The 20,059-nt window shown below is 41.9% G+C and overlaps 1 protein-coding gene across 1 annotated transcript in view; it reads left to right on the top strand.

Moving 5' to 3' along the window:
* The window catches only part of ADAM12 (ADAM metallopeptidase domain 12), a 369,569-nt gene that overhangs the window by 93,667 nt on the left and 255,843 nt on the right, over positions 1–20,059 (top strand). Inside the window, exon 3 of the mRNA XM_032281987.1 lies at positions 8,899–8,972. Within this exon, the coding sequence (XP_032137878.1) occupies positions 8,899–8,972 (74 nt within the window). The remainder of the gene's footprint in view (positions 1–8,898; positions 8,973–20,059) is intronic.

The following is a 20,059-nucleotide window of genomic DNA, read 5'->3' as shown; positions in this document are numbered from 1 at the left end:
TTATCATGTGGTCCTATCCTCAGGGCTACTGTGTCATGCAGTCCTGTCCCAGGCCACCATGTCACCACGTGGTCATGTCCTTAGGGGTAACTATATTACCACATGATCCTCTTCCCTGCTCCACTATGTTAGCACTTTCCTGTCCCTGGGCCACCATGTCAGCATGCAGTTCTGTCCCCAGGGCCACCATGTCACCATGCAGTCCTGTCCTTGGAGTCACTGTATCACCATATAGTCCTGTCCCAGGGCCACCATGTCACTGCACAGTCCTGTCTTTGGTGCCACCATACCACCACACAGTCCTGTGCCTAGGGCCACTATGTCACCATGCTGTTCTGTCCCTGGGCCACCACGTCACCACATGGTTCTGTCCCCAGGCTGTCATGTCACCACGCCCACCTCCACTCTTCACCTTGTAGTTTGTATTGATTCAGATTTTATCAAAAGTCCTGCTGCTGCTCCCCCTCCTGCTGCTTCCCCTCCCTGTCTGCCCTATTTTGGATTTTTCATCACGAAGGTCCAAAGAAACTGAGCCGGAGGACATGGAATCCTCTCTGGAGAGCAGAGGGTGCTGGGAGCCAGCCTGGGAAGATGCATTCATCGGTCATTTGTATCCAGCCCCAAGTACAAATATAAGAAATTCAGCTCACAGGGCTAGCCGTGCCTACTCTCCTCAGAAGAACAGAATGCAAGTCCATTTTCAAAAGCCAGGGTTTCCCTGCTCCTTGTACATGCCTCCTTTTACAACCACTAATGTCCCACAGGGGACATCGGCCTCCCAGGGTGAGGCAAGCAGGCAGCCCGTGGGTCAGAGGGTAGGACTGCAGTCCTCTGCTTGTGACAGCATGTGATAGGTGAGGAGGGTCTGGAGGCCGCTCTTATACCTCAGAGTACCTTTGTGGCTTTGGGGTCTCCTCCCCACCCCCCAGTCAGTGTTCCTCCTGCATCCCCTGCTCTTCCTGCCTGCACCCTTCATCCTGCAGAGGCATCTTGGTGGCCCTGCTCCAGACGTGGGGACTGTAACGTGGAACACGCTGACAAAATATTTGCCTTTGGGAAGTTTCTATTTTCCCAAGGGAGACAGACTGTAAACAAGTAAAAGAAAAAAAATATCATCACAAAGGAGGAACTTTGCTAGGAAAAGACAGAAACGGGGTTTGTGAGAACAAACAGCCCCCTTAGGAGGCTAGGGCTTCTCTGAGGCAGTGCTGTCCAGGCCAGTGCCTGGAGGTTAAGCTGCACAAAGGGCCCAGAGAAGATGTTTTGGCAGAGAGTCAGCAGGCACGGGGACCCGGAAGCTTTGGAAGCAAGTGAGTGATGGCCTGCGCGTGAGGCCACTAGGCGAGCAGACGCCAGAGCCTTCACGGCTGTTTTTTTCTAAGCACATCAGGTCCCTGTTGAAGGGTTTTAAGAAACGGCATCACTAAGATCAGGAATTCTGGAGGAAAGCTTGGGTGGATTTTCTCTAGCCTCCCCTTTGTCGTGGATCAGGGGTGAGGGAAGGAAATGGTCAAATAAAAACAGAATTTTCGCTGTGTTAAGTTTGAGAAATCCATATCACAGTGTTTTCGAGGGTGCTTTCTCATAAGTCATGTTGTCACGTCCCTCTTCCAATAGTAAGCTTGAGAAAGGAGCAGAGTAATGTCGTCGGCCTCAGAATTGGCCATTGTCCTCAGACAGATGCACACACCTGGTGGGCTATCATTCTGTAGCATTCAGATGCACAGAAGGAGAGCAGAAGTATGTCAGTGAATACATAAGGCTTTAAGATGCTCTGGCTCTAGCTAAAATAATCTAAAATGAATATCTAAAATGTTTGCTGCAAACTTGAGGATTAGCTATCATACCAGTAGCAATGGGACAAAGAACCTGGGCTAAGTGCATGACAAGGACCAAAGGTGATGTCGTGGTACCTTTTCCTGCAGGGAGGGAGAAGCGGCCTGAAAAACCGAGAATCTATCATGCTACGGAAACACAGTCAGACAGTCCTGTGCTAAAAGTAATCCAACATTTTAACACACGAACAATTTCCAACTCCATTATACACCTAAGGATAATACGTGAGATCCTGTACCTTTTAACAGGTTGTTTGCTAAGGTTCATTATCTATCAGAAAAATTGTCAATAACTCATGAATAAACATTATCGTTATTTATGTAATAAAATATAGGCCCCAAGCCAGGGACACCCCATTATGGTGCTGCAGTGCCTTAATTCCTGACTGTGTTATACTGCCGTTAATTCAATTTTGTCTTCTCTAATTCCACAGTGTGCATCTCTTCCAGGCTGTGGGACTTGCACACTAATATTAAAGTGGTAATCAAGATTGCCTCTAAATATTCATAGCAATAAATGACTCCCTTGTGCCCCGTGAATGCCAGGGCTGCAGCCTGAAGCATTTATTTAGTGCCGGAGAGGGATCTAGTTATTTTAGAGTTCCCTTGAATGCAATATTTTAATTTTGTTGTTCTGCTTGAAAAATTAGATCCCTCTGAGCTTCCAGTATTGATGGTTGAGATGAATGACTTTGGCTGTAACTGACCATGGCCTTTGGAAGGATAACCTCAGAGTTGTGATGGGAGTGGATTTGGCCGTTGACCCCAAATCTTACTTTTTGGAAGATAATTCCCTCTTGCCTGCCAGCCCTGCTGCCGTTCCATTGCCACATTAATTCACCCTCAGAATCGGGCAGATTTTTCTAAGCTGTTGAGAATTTCTTATTCCCTAAAGAGAGAAAAACACCAAGAAGCTGATGCTGTGTGTCATTCCGTCCTTCAGGAAAAATAACAAGCACCTCTACAACCATGCAAAGCTACATTTATGGACTCCAGATATTTTTGTGGTGTTCATTATGGGTGAAATGATTTAAAGTCAAGTTTGGATCAGCCTCCAATTACACAAATTAAGGAAGGGCGGCACAACATGGATAGCACCAAAAAAAAAAAACAAAGCAATCTAGTCAGCCAATCAATCAGTCAATCACTTTTTGCACATCTGTTTGTACGGCCGGTTTCCTGGGGTGCCCTGGCCAGGTGCATTGTGGGAAACCTCTGAGACAACACAGGCACCTGGGAGTCTTAAAAGGGGGCAGTTGGGTCCTAGCCACACTCGTCTTTCAGATTTGCCTGGGCTCGCTGTCTCAGTGGCAGTCTGCCAAAAACGCCTTTCTGTGAGGAAGGCATGTGCTTCCTGAGAGCACACGTGCACTGAGGGTAGGGTGTCTGATAAGTTTTGCCCAGAGATAAAGCTTCCCTCCTAGGAGGAAAGAGGGGTTTGGGGTAAAGGCAGTATCAGTCTTGGGGTTTATCTCCCAGCCTGCATACCCTAATGAGAGAACTTAGATCTGAGTCCTGGATGGACTTGGGAGTGAAATGTAAGTAGAAATAGCAAGAGCTATTTCATGAAAAATCCTATAATAAACTGGGACATCAGCCCGAGTCCTATAATACAGTGACACACAAAAACACATGTTCAAGCACATGCATGCATGTGTACATGCATGCGTACATACAGGTCAGTAGGGATATCAGTAAATGTCAATGCCTTTTGGCTTAAGAGGCAGTGCAGCAGATAAAAATATATTGATTCATTTGGACTTTCAAACTTAAGAAAATAAGATATTTTCTTATGACTTTGGAAGACACAGGAAGCTGTTGAACATTGCCATGGTTTGTCACCTTTGTTGAGGAGAACCTGCCTCTGAATTATAATGCTTCTCTTACTGCAGAACCCTTTCCTTCTCTTCTGCCCAACGTCCTGTAAGAAGTGAGGCAGGAGGATTGCTTGAGGTTAGGAGTTCAAGACCAGCCTGGGTAACATAGTAAGACCCAGGCTGGTCTCGAACTCCTGACCTCAGGTGATCCACCTGCCTCAGCCTCCCAAAGTGCTGGGATTACAGGCATGAGCCACCATGCTCAGCCAGGAAGGGACAGACCTTTAACAAGTGATGCTGGAACAATTGTTGATCGTATTTTCTTTAAAGTAGAATTGGACTCCTACTTTGTGCTAGCCACAAAAATCCAGTCTGGATGGGACTTAAATGTGAAAGGCAAAATTATGAAACATTTAGAAGAGAACACAGTCTGCTTTTTGATCTTGGAGTAGGGAAGGATTTCTCAAATGAGGCACAAAAACTTTAAACCATGAAGGATTTTATTGAAATTAAAGTATTCTGTTCATGAGAACACACTCAAGAGTTTGAAAAGACAAAGCCCAAACTGAGATAAAATATTCATCGCACATAAAATGGACAAAAGTATAGCTTCCAGAATGTAGAAATAACTACAATTTAATAATGAAAAGAGAAAGCGGGGAGGAAGAAAGCAGGAAAGAAAATGGTCAAAAAACAGGAGCAAGTATTTCGCCAGAGAAGAACATGAAATGTTCCATGAGCATAAGCAAAGGTGCTCTGCCTCGCTGCTAAGGAGGGAGGCGTAAAGGAAACCCCGGTGAGGTGCAGTTTCACGGTCAGCAGATTGGTGTTGCCTGCCTTTTAAAATTTTTGCCAGATATTTGTGAGGCTATGGAATGGGGGAAACATTTATAACCCATTTGTAATTTGGAAAAGAATTCAAAGATCCCTAGTAAAGTCAAACATGGGCAAACATCACCACCCAGAGTTTCCAACCCAGATTAGCCAGAGAAACTCATATCTGTCCAGCAAGGCAGGGGTCCCCAACCCCTGTGAACCAGGCCCCACGTCAGGAGGGGAGCTGCAGGCTAAGAAGCTACATCTATATTTGCAGCTGCTCCATACCACAGCTGCTCCCTACCGCTTGCATTGGATTCTCATAGGAGCAAAAACCCTATCGTGAACTGTGCATGTGAGGGATCCGGTGGCCCACTCCTTAAGAGAATCTAACGCCTGATGATCTGTCACTGTCTCCCATCACCCCCAGATGGGACCATCTAGTTGCAGAAAAATCATCTCAGGGCTCCCACTGATGCTACATTATGGTGAGTTGTATAATTCTTTCATTATATATTACAGTGTAATGACAATCAAAATAAAGTACACAGTAAGTAATAATAATGTGTTTGAATCATCCCCAAACCATCCCCCACCCCCACCCCCAGTCCATGGAAAAATTGTCTTCCATGAATCTGGCCCCTGGTGCCAAAAATGTTGCGGACCGCTGCAGTAGACGACATGTACACAAGAACATGCATAACAGTATGATAAGAGCAAAAGAAGGCGTGGTCAGAAAAACCCAAAGTCCACCTGTAGGAGAATACAACATAGCAATGAAATATATGGACTACAGCTCTATACAACCATATGTATGAATCTAACAAATAGAAGATTAAGTAAAAGAAACCAGTCCGTTCATAGAAGAATGAACACAGTATGAGGCCATTTTTATAAGGTTCAAAACTGGATAAAATTAAACAATATATTGCTTAAGAATATGTACACTAGGAATAAAACTGTAGAGGAAATCAAGATAATGATTAACAGAAAATTCAGGATAATGGTTACCTCTGGTTGGTAATAAGGGGAGTGTAATAATGAATTTAGCATGAGGGGGTATGTGAGATGAATTGCCTCTCCCTTCCCCGCAACAAATTCCTATACTGACGTCCTGACCCTGGTACCTTAGAATGTGACTGTATTTGGAGAAAGGCCCTTTAAAAAGGCAATTAAGGTAAAATGAGGTCATATTCGTGGACCCTAATCTGATATGGCTGGTGTCTTTATAAGAAGAGATTAGGACACAGTCATGTAAAAGGCCATCTGTGGACACAGCAAGAAGACAGCTGTCTCAAAGCCAAGGAGAGGCCTCAGAAGAAACCAAACCTGTCAATGTCTTGATTTTGGACATCTAGCTCCAAAGCTGTCAGAAAATAAATTTCTGTTGTTTAAGCCACACACTCTGTGGTGCGTGTTATGACAGCCCCACCAAACTAATACAGGGGACTTCTTAGATTATAGAAATAGTCTTTTTCCAGCTGGGTGTTAGGTACCCTGGTGTTTATTTTATTGTTTTTCAAATTGTACTTATATATTTTATATACTCTTGGATGTACTTTCCGAATTAAAAAAAAAAAAAAAGAACGATTACTGCCAAAGCATTTCTGGCCCATTGGTTAGCATTTAATTGATTTATTCGGCAAGTGCAGTTCTTTAAGCATTTGATAAAAGACACGGTTCCATTAGGGTAATCAATATATCATTTTTAAGAAAAGGAATGCCATATTTTACCAGTACTACTTCATTATCTTCAATGGATAACAATCAAAAGAAGATGGAACGAATACATGCTTTTAAGAGGTCTAAGGCAATTCATGGTCTTGAATTAAAATAGCTGTCTGTTCTCCCTCTCTATTGATTTCTCCTTTACCAGTCACACCTCAACTAATATACATAAAGGTCTTCCCATCTCTCTGAAGGAAAATATATTCTTCTGCAAGATGTTGACATTGGACTCTCATAACTGTTCTAATACTTTATGTGGAATTACTACAAATGTTAATGCTTAAACTACGTCAATTCTTTGGGGAAAATGGATGTTGCAAATAATATATTTTTATTCACATATGCAATTGTCAGGATTTCCTTTTAAGGTATGTGATCTGTGCATGGATATCTTGGGCAAACACAATTTGTAACCAAAGGAACTAAGTTATTTATGTTTACATACATATAAAACATGTAGTTATACACACGCAAGTATACATGCATAATGGTGTTTGGACACATTTTGCCAGAATATTGTGACATTTTGTTCTAATGTTTTATTGTAAATATAATTAACAATCTTGTTTTTCACACACATAATTAATGAGTACATATTGTAGACCCTGGAGAGAACATTATGCTAGTGGTTGTAGTGAAACCCGGGTGTCGGCAAGTATAGGCAAATATGCAAGAATCCCTGTGATGGACTCAAAAGCAAATATCTGTAAGGGCATAAGAACACGCTGACACTCTACACTACAGGGAAATGATGCATGTTTCATGGCATGTAGGATCAAATAGGAATATTAATTTTCCAAGTTGAGTAGACACTCAGAAATGCATGCGGTTCTTATAAACACCAGACAGTATCAAAATATATAAATTTGATGGCTTTTGTAGTGTTTTGCTAGAATAAATCCATCAAAAACAAGACCTGTGAAAAGGCAGAAAATATACGTAAGAATTTCATGTATCTGAAATTCACCAATTTACCTCTCAAGCTTAAGTGACTATTTAAAATAATATCTTCCATCAGTGAAAATTGAGAAAGAGCCTCCTTGAAGCTCAAAAGAAAAAAAATCCTTGGGTTGGTACTTAATTTTATCTCTTGAACGCCCTGATAGTTAAAACAATCTATTTCTCAGGCAGCCATTGCATGATGTCAGTTTTAGGTCTTCATCACCGACTCAGAGCTCTCCAATAGAATGTTCCATGGGGATGAAAATGCTCTATGTCTGTGCTATTCCACAGTGGTGGCCACCTGCCACATTTAGTAATTGAGTCTTGAAGTGTGTCCCATATGACTGGTGAACTAACTTTTAAATTTCGTTTTATTTTAGTTAACTGAAATAGCCATAGGTAGCAAATGGCTACCATGGGAGACAGAATGACTACAAGAAGATGTACAAAGTGCTGCCCTAAAAACAAAGCAAAGAGAGTGTTTCAGCCTTTCTGATTCTACCCGTTATCTGGCCTTAGTTAAGGCATGTTTTGCCTTTTTCTCAAAACTCACATGACCTTCAGTTATTGTAGGTTTTGTTTAAATTTTGTTTCATTTTAACGAATTATTTTCATGTTGGCTATTTGGAACCTACAAAATCTGTGTTATCTTAAAGTATACTAGTGTGTGGTTCGTTAAGTCATGGTATGGCTGAAACATTATATATATTGTGAAAAGGTCTCTTGAGCTCTGGAGTTATAAGACCGCCTTTCAGATATGAAATATTAGAAAACTACGCCTAAACTTCTCATTCTCATAGCTTTTATACAGTAAGCGTAATACTGACATAACTGACAAGGCAAAGGCGGACAAAGTCCACATAACTGAAGGAAGCACTAATTGAATGTGGTGGTGACGATGTTTCAGCAAGACTGAGTCTCCACTTTCTGCACTCTGCAGTGCTGACCAGAAAGAGTGAGGTACCCTTGAGTTTGTGGTGCCTGTTCCATGGGATGACCCCCAACTCTCCCTCCAATCTTGTCTTTTTTTTCCTTTTTTTTTTTTTTTTTTGAGACAGAGTTTTACTCTTATTGCCCAGGCTGGAGTGCAATGGCACGATTTTGGCTCACGTAACCTCTACCTCCTGGGTTCAAGCAATTCTCCTGCCTCAGCCTCCTGAGTAGCTGGGATTACAAGGGTGTGCCACCACCAGACTATTTTTTTGTAATTTTAATAGAGATGAGGTTTCATCATGTTGACCAGGCTGGTCTCGAACACCTGACCTCAGCTGATCTGCCCCCCCACCCTCAGCCTTCCAAAGTGCTGGAATTAGAGGCTTGTTTTCTTTTTTTGAGACAGGGTCTCACTCTGTCACCCAGGCTGGAATATAGTGGCATGACCATAGCTCACTGCAGCCTCGAACTCTTGGGCTCAAGTGATCCTCTCGCCTCAGCCACCCAAGTAGCTGGGACCAAAAGCATTAGCACACCTCGATAATATTCTGATTTTCTTATTTTTATTATTTTGTAGAGACAGGATCTCACTATGTTGTCCACCTAGGCTGGTCTCAAACTCCTGGACTCAAGCAATCCTCCTGTGCCTGGCCTTCACTACTGCTAAGAAAACTTAATTTGTAGACTGTGTTGTGATGGCATTTGGCTCTTTCTTAGATTGACTGCATCATTTATTCCCTCAATTGATTATGCCTGTGGAGCTTATTCAGATATTTGTAAGTCAAAGCCAAACATTTTTCAGCTGATTTTTCTTGTTTATCTTTCAGAAACATCCAGAAGTGCTGAATATTCGAATACAACTGGAAAGCAAAGAACTGATCATAAATCTGGAAAGAAATGAGTAAGTTAATTCTTTTTTATTGCATGATAGGAGAAAGTTAAGACACCATGGACAGGAAAGTGCTATGTGATTTATGTTGGCGTTTAGAAAAACAGAACAAAATGCCTGGATTTGTAATCCAAATTTGGATTTGAGGCTAGAATTAACTTTAAAAAATTATCTGATGGAAAAATAAAGAATTTTATCACTCTATAAAGGAGCTTTATAACTCAGCACTATTTTTCATAGTTCTGAGGTTTTATTTTTTCAGAGCCCAATTGTTTAAGGATTTAATTTAAGCATCCCTATACTGTTCAAATAACAGAGTTTTATAATTAGTTGACGTTTGACAACTCCTGGATTATATTAGGGGAAACAGCTTCAAACTGATAAAAATTATCTCCCCGAGAAATACCAAGAGTTTATCTTTCAAAGCTTATCTCCAGTGGTTTGGACTATTTCTTTCATCTTCTTATTTTAAAAAATTGGTCCTTTTATGGAAAAATTATATAAATTTCCAGAAAATGGCATTATGGCTTTTTCTGGGCCACTTGGATACTAGTATATATTTTGTATACCTTACTAGCAGAAAATTTTGTCTGCCTCTAAGCATAAGTTAAAAACAACTAATTTTCTTATTCTTTACACCCTGGATATCCCCACAGATTCCTCTGATCTAAAGGATTCCTTAATATTCTATTTCATTAGTATCATAAAAGAAGAGCTTATTAGTTCTTCTAATAAGCAATCTGTATTTAAAGATAGAAGTCAATGTTCCAAGTCCTGCTTTGTCAAAATAGCAGTCTCTGTCTTCCAAAAGTACTGGTTTCTGTTCCTCACCCATCAGCAGGATGCTGATTTTTTTTCTAAAACAAGAGTAGAGGTGAGAGAGCCTCACTGGGCTGAGTTCTGTCAGGGACTTGGAGTCCAGAACCTGACTCAACATCTCCCTGTAAACAAGTCAGATCATTTACTTGTGTCAGTGCTTCGATTTGAGTGTTTTTAGCAAGTCAGACGAAAGACACAATCAACAGCCAGTCTGAATGTTTGATCTCTAACGTCACAATATATTAAAATGTATATAAAATCACATTACCTGCATCCTAGGATCGGCAACCTGCCTCTTTGTATTTTTTTTACATGATTATTGCTTACCATTAAATGAATCAGAAGCTTTGGGAACAAGAAATGAAGTGTTTTTAGCTTTTCTTGTGACTTGATCTGAAAATAGAGGTTCAGGCACACATGTATTATATAATCAGGGTTCCAGAGAGAAAACTTTGTGTTGCTTTAGATCTGTCTCTCTTAGCAAAGTACAAATTTTCATACTCTGTTTCTTCCCATAAGAATATCAAGAGGCACCACATTTTTGTAGATTGTTTTTTATGTATGGTTTTGAAAATATCTCAGTGTAAGAAACAAGGTATTCCCTGAAAGATCAAAAGGATATGAGGCTTCTGGTGGGAATGCATTTTCTAGGTGGACTTGTTGTGGTGGGCAGATGGCTTTAGGAGTTTTCTTTATTGCACCTGCTCCCATTGTTAGACTGTTTGAAGAAACGTGGTGCACAGCATGAGTGGAGGCTAATCTTGAACGTCGTATGGAGCATTATGACTGCAGGTAGAGAAGCAAAAATCGACCTCATAAAAACCTTAAGTTGTTTTTCCTATGAAAATAATATGCATACCCAGTGAAGAAAACTGAACATTATAGGGGGTAAAAGGAACAAAGAACCCTAAAACCAAGAAAAAAAAAAGTGCTCTTACCAGCAAACACAATCCAGTTAAGATTCTGGTGAATTATATAGATGGGGTTTTTTTTTCCTTGTAAATAAGCCTTTGCTTCTTTTGTCTTCTTTGTTGATGTCATAGTCTATATGCAATTTTATATCCTACTTCATTGAGCTTCATAATGGACATACATTTCCATAGAGAAATAATTTCTCAGAGCCCACCTGGTTCTCTGAGTTTGTAAAGTGACTTAGTAGCCTTGTCCATGGTTCCCTCTGAAAATGATTTACCTTCCACTACTGCAGATACTAAAATATATGTTGACTGGTAGACAGTGGCTAATTTGTATAAATATCATTTTAAAGGTGACTTAATTTGCTCCCTTTCAATTCAGGGTCTTTCATGAGATAATCTCAAAATTATAAAAGTCAAACACATAAAACTATCTCTTTTTAATTTATGTCTCTCTTCCCAACCTTACTATCAGACTGCATTTTCAAAAAAATATGGAGAATGTTTCATATGTTCCTGTGATAGTCTATAAGTTTAATTGCATTGTACCAATTTTAGAAATTCCGTTATATTAAGAGTAACATTTTCAGAAGAGGATGCCAATATTACTATTTTAATGATGGATTACCCAAAATGCTTCAGTGTAACAATTTTTTCGCAAAAGGTTACATGTTTATTCCAAATGAACTATACTTTTGATGCAATGAATACAAAGAAAAAAATCAAGTAGAGTGAAATGCTTGTGTACTACTAACTGTGATGCTGTTAGACACAAAAGGCAATCAATCATTTAGTATATAACAGAATTTTCAATTTGCATAGCCATTGGCCCAGTAGATTTAAGTCAGAGAGTCTTCACAAATGAAGCTATAAGAACCCAGAGATAAAAATGTAAGCAGAGGCCATTTGCATGTTTAACGACCAGTACAGTAGAGGGCATGACCAATCAGGATGAACCCCTGACCAATCAGAAGGCAAGCTGGTCAGTACACCGCACCAGCGCCCGGAGGCCCAGAGTCAGCCCTGTGCTCAAGGTTGTTTTACGTAAAAGTATGTTAATAGGAGATGGATTCAATAATCAGCTATGAAACAGGATACTATTCAACAATTAAAAATGATGAAACTTTTATTATTTAAAAAATTCATGATATAATCAATGTAACTAGCATGTTAGAAAATAGCTGTTTCCTGCTAGTGTTTATTATTTTTTAATGAAAATAGCTTACATAGTATTCAATGTTTATTTTAAAATTATACATATGACATTTATCTCTGAGTAGGAAAATTATAGAAGCTATTTACTTTATTGTCTTAATGTTTTACAAAAATAAAATACTACTTTTAAAATAAGGAATAAACCTTTTTCTTTGAAGGAAAAAACATATCGTAAAAATTTGGTAATGGCTAAAAGAAGAATGCTAACATATTTATTGTTCCTGAAAAGGAAATGATAAAGGTTATTTTGAAAGGCCTCTGAAAGGCCTCTAGTGACTTTTAAAGAGCAAATAAGATCTACTTGTTGAATATTGGGTCTTTAAATATACAGAAACTTGCTGTAATTGAAAAACCTGCTTAGAAGCCACAACCTAAATTAAAGTAGTCCTAGTCCCTTAAATCTATAGCTAATGCTGAGAGTCATCTAATTAACCCTACTCAAAATGCTTCTGTGGTGAACTGATTCTTCATGGCACGGGGCTGAATTTTTATTAAATAGTTTTTCAGGGAATCTCTTTTATTTGCCTTCTAACATCTCTAATTTATGAAAAGATTAGATGCTGTTCACTTAAAATCTGTATTTGTATAGCCATAATTGAATGTTTAAAGAAACACAAAGCTTCCCCTGAGAAACATTTTTCACAATATTGCTGCCTGCCTATGGACCTGCAGAAACCAGGTTTATAACTTTCATAACTCTACTGGATCCCCACGGACGCTCAGGCCATCCCTTACACAGGTACTCTGTGAAACTATATCTCTGATGAAAATGTTTTAGTGTGCAGGCTAGCCAGCTTAGACATCAGTTTTTCCAGCTTAGGATAATGAAGCATGATGGCAGTAGATCACGCTCCCTAGGTCTCTCAATCCCAGAGCACCTTCATTTCAAGTCCTGTTCCCATCACTGACTGAAGGCAGTTGCCATGGGAGGTCCATGGCCCACTGAATTCGTGTTAGGGGGGTATCTCTGGGATAGAGCAACTTCAGCATTGACTTATTTTGTCTGGAATGATTCCAGACATCTCTTACAGGGAAACTTTAATTAGTATTCACTCTAGAACAATAACAGAAAGGGCATTTTAATATGGCCAAACATGGACATAAATATTTGGAAATGCATTTATTTTAAATCGTCTCTCAGAAAATCATGGTGCAGAACGGAGAAATGTAGCCAGTGTGGAGATGGCATTAGATGGTTTACTTGGCTGAATTACCATCCAGAAGATACTAAGCCATTGGTCCTGTTGACCCAACCCATGTTGAACAGGGGCACTGAGGTCGCTGCCGGTGGCCTTAGGGCTGTGTGCATGGCCTTGTCCTGGCCCACAGTTTCATCAGCCATCCCGATGAAGACATAAAAGGTGCTCTGATTACATTTCCTGGCAATGCAGAGCTGGGGGTGGATAACTGTGCTCGGCATGGCAAAATCTGGATTATGGAGATTTCAGCAGTTTGGATCAATGGGCCAAAACTAACAAGATGAGATTTAACAGGGATAAATGTCAAATCCTATGCTTGGGTTAACAAAAAAATAAACGTTGCAAGTTCAGAAGGAAATTTGTTAGTAGTTCTCATGAATGAGACCTGCATACTCAAAAGAAGCCCCTGAGGCAGTGTGGCTGATAAAAGGGTGACTTCCACCTGAGTGTGTGGTGGGTATATGTGGTGGGTCCTAGGCAGGGGAGGTCATTCCTCTGCTACACAGCGTGAGACACAGCCAAAACCCTGCATCGTTCAGTGTTCCAAGCCCGACATCAGAGAGCCACCTGCTACTATATTCTCATTTCCATCATTGGATGTTCTGTTCCTTTCCTCCTCTACTGACCATGACATCCTTACAGTGAGGGACAGGGTCTTCACACCCTCCCTGACCACCTCCCACACAGCATGGCTCATAATAGGCACTTGAGAAACACTCGTCAAATGAGTGGCTGACAGAACCCAGGCAACCTGGACCAAACTGGAAGTGAGTTCCCAGGAGGTCGGAGGCCACCTGGGTGAAGTGAAAAACAATTCAAGGAGAAAAGCTTCTAGAAAGGAACACAGGATTTGGAGTTAGGAGCCCAGGTTTTGAAAGCAGCATTGCAAGCTGTTGATATTCTCTCCACTTCCTTCATGGTCTCAAGAGATCTGCCCACCTTGGCCTCCTTGTCTGCAAAATGGAACAGGCATCTGTGTCCAGTCAGTGCAGGACGATTAGAGCTCATGTTAATGTTGATGATCAGGTTTGAATGACTCAATAACATTTCTCTGTGGATCCAGCAATCTTAATTACTTTACCTAATCATATTATGTCTGTTTTGGATTTTCAAATTAATGGGAATCAGGTTATGCCTACTCTTTACTTGTGGGTCTTGGTGATGGCCAAACATCTCAATGCTCGCAAGACCTGGAACAGACGTGCAGGCTGGTCCTTTGGGACCCAGCTGCTGTAGGGATCTTACCTTTACAATCTTGACATGCCGAGGAATTGGACTTTTAAAATCTTTGAGTGTAGAGTGCTATTCCTTTTTCTTCTCTTGCAAAAGAAGCCTAGCCTGTTTCCCCTCTCCCCACCCACTATCTTTTTGTTTCTTTTATTAAGAAGTTAAACTTTATTTTCACTGTCCAAACATCAGTCAATATGCTGGGCAAACCAGTGGAAGCCCTTGCCGTAGCCCTGTTGTTATACACACTGAACATGAGCGATTCCTTAGAGAAGGCATTTGGCTCTTTCTGGTCACAGTTCCTTTCCTGTGGTCTGTCCATCAAGCCCAAATGGCGCAGAGTTTTTCTTCACTGACTGTGCCTGTTCTGTTCAGTTCTTCTTACTCAAGATAAGTATTGCCACACTGGATATTCTTTTATCAGTTTAATTAGTATTCACTCTAGAACACTTTAGAACTCCCCATTCCTAAGGATAGGCTGCGGGGAGTGGGTGTGATGTCCACCCGGTGAGTCACTGCTGGGCCAGGTGCTGCCGGTCTGTACGCTCTCAGGGAGGGTCTAGGACATGCGCACCTCAGGGAGGCCCTCGTGCCATGGTCAGCATTAATCATGTCTTTCATCTGTCATTAAAGCATTGAGTCATTAGTCATTAAAGCATTGAGCTCCACTTTGGATTCCAGGATCTGAAGACAATCTGCACAGCTCCCTAGAAAGGCAATCCCATTTCTTGCTGGGAGATCACTCTTCCAAACCCAATGTGCTTGCTCGCGCCCCAGAAGATCAGAAGTTGTAAAAGTCATGCCAGCAGTTGTCAGCTCTACTGACGTCAGAGGTCGGCCCCATCTGTTGGCCCCATCTGCCATCTTTGAGCATGTGAGGAAAAATGGTTTCATCCACATTGTCCCAACCCAAGAGAACAAGCTTTCTAGATTTCTTGTAGAGTCCTAGGGACTGGAGCATGCTATGGAAGCTGTTGTGGATTCACTCACAGATGAAAGATGTTATTAATGCCTATCATGGCTCGAGGCGCTCCTCTGGAGGCAGTGCATGGCCTGGACCCTCCCTCAGAGCACACAGACCAGCAGTGCCTCACCAGGTGGACATCACACCCCCTCCCTGCAGCCTGCCCTTAGGAATGGGAGCTCTAAACTGCCTAGTAGTTCTAATTACTGATTAAACAAATGTCAGTGGAACCATATCTCAGAAATTATAGTTTCATTTTTCCAGTGCTCAGCTTCCCTTCTGCTATTCACATATCTTTATCAGAATCTCCATTAATATCTTAATAATTACTCAACATTAATAATTAATAAAGATAATTAAGATAATGTGTCTGTTCATGTCCCCCAAGATCAAAAGTTGTAAAAGTCATTTGAACAATTGTCTGCTCTTCTGATGTCAGAGGTCATGTTGGAACATGTTGGCTTAATCTGCTATCTTCAGTGATTATCATCTGCCATATTAGTTCTCTTTATTAATCTTTATTGATTGCTAAAGAAGTCATTTGCCCATTCACTTATTCACCTGGCCATTTATTCACAAATATGTGTTTAATACCATACGCTGTGATTGACCCTGGAGGGTGAGTGGTGAATAATATAAAGTCCTTGTCCTCTTGGAATTTAGTCAAGGAGCCCAACACTAAGCAGATCTCTACAAAAACGATAACTGGATGACTGCAGTGCTCAGTGCTCAGGAGGGGGGCTTATGGAGCCAGTGTCTGGTCTGCAGAGGGAAGATGTGGAAGCAGCTTTTCAGCCGTGCACACAGGGAAGAGCCCAGGCAAGGAGAGCAGAAGGTAGAGGGAGAAAGAAGAGGGAAGTGAAGGTCCAGCTTCTCAGATTCTAGAAGGTCTTTGTGCTGATGACCAAGAAGGAGAGAGACAGAGGAAGCCAGCCTATGCAGAGGTTTGTGTGCCCTGATAAGGGCCTTAACTTCATTCATAAAGGCAATGGCACACCAGGGAAGAAAAGGCCTGTAGGCGGAACAATGACGTGATAAGCTTCTGTTTTTCATTTGTTAGAGACAGGATCTCACTCTGTCGCCCAGGCTGGAGTGCAGTCGTGCAATCACAGCTCACTGCAGCCTCAACTGCCCTGGGCTCAGGTGATCCTCCCACCTCAGCCTCCCTAGTAGCTGAGACTACAGGTGTGCACTGCAATACTCAGCTAATTTTTTTTTTTTTTTTTTGTAGAGACTGGGTTTCACCATGTTGCCCAGGTCAGTCTTGAGTTCCTGGCCTTAAACAATATGCACACCTCAGCCTCTCAAAGGCATAAGCCACTGATCCCCCCCCCAAAAAAATCAGTCATTTATTTATTTACTTACTTAGAGATGGAGTCTCACTCTGTCACCCAGGCTGGAGTACAGTGGCACAATCTTGGTTCACTGCAACCTCTGCCTTCTGGGTTCGAGTGATTCTCCTGCCTCAGCCTTTTGAGTAGCTGGGATTACAGGTGCCTGCCACCACACCCAGCTAATTTTTGTAGTTTTTAGTAGAGACAGGGTTTCACCACATTGGCCAGGCTGGTCTTCAACTCCTGACCTCATGATCCACCCGCCTGAGCCTCCGGAGGTGCTGGGATTACAGGAGTAAGCCACTGCGCCTGGGCAAAATTCAGTCTTTTAAAGACCATCTGGCTGCCTGTGAAGACTAGTCAGGAGGGTTAAGAGACTGCTTATTACTGCTGTCTGGGGAGAGCTGATGATGGCTTGAGCCAAGAGAGTATTGGTGGGAAGGAATAAGTAGTTAAGAAATGTTAAGCAGGCAAAATGGACAGAATCTGATGAACAACTGAATGTTGGAGTCATAGAAAGGAAGGCATAGAGTTGGTATCTGAGATGCTGGGAGAACAGGTATGCCTTTATTCAGAATGGAGAGCCTCGGAAAAGAACCAAGAGCCTGGCGGTTGAGCAGGGGCCAGAGACACAAAGATGTGGCTCATAGGAGGCATGGTCCTGAGAGTCTGGGAGGGGTGAATATTGGCTTTCACAGAATCCAGTCTGGAGGTGACCTGTGGAGGGCCCTTGCAGAAATGGGCATGGCATTTTTGAAGGTGAGTGCTCATGGACGATTGCAATTGGCCTAAGTATAGCAGTGGCTGGTGGCTATGAGTGGAGGTCAAGAGCCGGTAGAACAAGAGGAGAGCTCAGCTGTGGCCCTGACAGTATCTGAACAGTTGTCACAGCCAAAGGCCATGCCAGTGCTCCACTGATTTCTAAGCTGGAGACTAGCAGGTGAGCCTCTGGCCTCCAGGCTTACCGCCAGGCCCCATTCCATATCTTTCCTGCAGTCTGTCTCCATGCAGTAGGTGTTCCCTACTACCAAGAGCTCACACATGGACTGTTGCCTTCCTTGAAGTCTAGAGCATTGCTGCAGGACCACCAGCATCAGGACCACCTGAAGAGCTTGTTAAAAAGGGCAATGCCTGGCCCCACTGCTATTGAACCAGAATCCCCAGCTATAGGGCCTGAAGGTCTGTATTTTTAACACATTCTCCTAGGAGTTATCTTCACACTTTACTTGAAGAGCCACTGGTCACATGTGGCTATATAAATTAAGTTTAAATAAAATTAAAATTTTAGTTCCTTGGTCAAACTAGCCACAGTTCAAGTATTCAACAGCCACATGTGGCTAGACGGACGTTTCCATCATCACAGAAAGTTCTGTTGGACAGCATTGGGACCAGCAGGGAAATTCCAACCCATTGGATCCTTCTATGATTCTTCTGGGGTTTCTGTCTCAGCTGATGCATCGCCCACAGGAATGTTCTTTCCTACAGGGAGTGAACACACCTCTTCAGCTTACCTAATGTATACAGCATAAAAAGCCCCAACTCCTGCCTTGGAGAATCAGGGGCTACCAGGTGGGTCATCTCTGATCACTTTGATGAAAGGGTGATGGTGCAGTCGAAAATTCTCTCAGCATGACTCTAGACTTGAGGAATTGACTCAAGCTACATGCACTTTAGCAATCTAACTAGACCAAACACCTTCAGATTTAAGTTAAAATCTCTCAGCCTTAACATTTAAGATCTTTTTAATTGGGCTAAATTTTGTTTCCTGAGTAAGAGCTAAATTCCCTTGAGCTTCTCCCCTCGTTTCATTCTTTGAAGTTGTACAGTCGTTGAAAAAGGTCAGAACACGATTTTTAGAGCTTTTTGTTCCTGAACCCAAGTTAACTTGAAAGTGCCTAAACTGGTTAAGGTCAACTTTTTAAAACAGGCCCCTCTGGGTTGTGATTCGAGAGTGTGGCGTCCTTGAGTGAACTCTTTAAAGTTAGAAGAATTAGAAAAGGGCATTTGATATGGAGGTGAAGTTCCACATTTCATTACATCATTCGCTGTCCTTCACTTCTGATGCTGCAGACTCAGGGTCTTCTGATGAAAATCCTGCTGCAGCCTGAAGCTCCTTTCCCAACTCTGTATCCCAAAGGGACAGTAATGGCTGTCCTGGCTCTTCCCAGGAGGTCCCTGGCAGTGGAGAGGCCGATGCCGTCTTAGTGGCTATCATTGCACCTTGCCTCTCCTTACGTGCAGATACTGTGCAGGCTGGTGTCGTTACGGCCCACCTCTTCTGGACTTTTTCTAGTTGTGTCCTCAATAGAAAGGTCATGATGCTTTCACTGATTGCTTAGGACAATAAAACTAACTCACTGGAAAGCTTGAAAGTTTTGTTAGAGACGTTTGAACCAGAGCAACTCTGTCTTAAATAGGAGCTGGGTAAAATGAAGCTTAAACCTACTAGGCTGCCTTCCTAGACAGTTAAGACATTCTAAGTCACTGGATGAGACAGGAGGTTGACACAAAATGCAGGTCATAAAGACCTTGCTGATAAAACAGGTTGCAGTAAAGAAGCTGGCCAAAACCCACTAAAACCAAGATGGCCACAAGAGTGACCTCCAGTCATCCTCAGTGCTACGCTCCAACCAGCGCCATGACAGTTTACAAATGCCATGGCAATGTCAGAAAGTTACCCTACATGGTCTAAAAAGGGAGGCATGAATAATCCACCCCTTGTTTGGCATATCATCAAGAAATAACCATAAAAATGGACAACCAGCTCTCAGGGCTGCTGTCTGTGGAGTAACCATTCTCTTATTCCTTTACTTGCTTAATAAACTTGCCTTTGCTTTGCACTGTGGACTCACCTTTAATTCTTTCTTGTGCGAGATCCAAGAATCCCTTCTTGGGGTCTGGAGCGGGAACCCTTTCCTGTAACATTTTGACATAATTTTGCTGAGCTCATAAACAGATTCTGCTAGATTCTTAAGTATCATACTCCAGGAAGCCAAAATCCTAGATTACTGTTTTCAGAAATGTTTACTTCAAACTCATTATCTTGAGTGGAGTTGAGCTCTGTCAGTGACTGGCCATGTTTCATAACTTGCATGGGAAAACTTCAGCTGATAGTCACAGCTCTGTTTTCTTGAGGCCTTCTTACTGGTTTCTTATGTTGTTTTCACACTTCATTAGCGATGATAAAGAGCTGTAATATAACTATTTACCAATCGCTCACTCGTTGCATGCTGACAGTATGTAGCATGCCTTATTCCTCATCATATGTAACGTCTTCCTTAAAAAGCTGGGCTTCACTGGGGACCTACAGAGAGATTTGTACACCCATGTTCACAGCAGCAGCATTCACAATGGCCAAAAGATGGAAAGAACCCAAGCGTTCATCAACAGATGAATCAGTACACAAAATGTGGCATACGTAAAATGA

Source organism: Sapajus apella, unplaced genomic scaffold (genome assembly GCF_009761245.1).
Source record: "Sapajus apella isolate SASKATOON/1434 unplaced genomic scaffold, GSC_monkey_1.0 scaffold13, whole genome shotgun sequence".
Taxonomy (NCBI): domain Eukaryota; kingdom Metazoa; phylum Chordata; class Mammalia; order Primates; family Cebidae; genus Sapajus; species Sapajus apella.
This window is presented reverse-complemented; position numbering and strand designations above follow the sequence as displayed.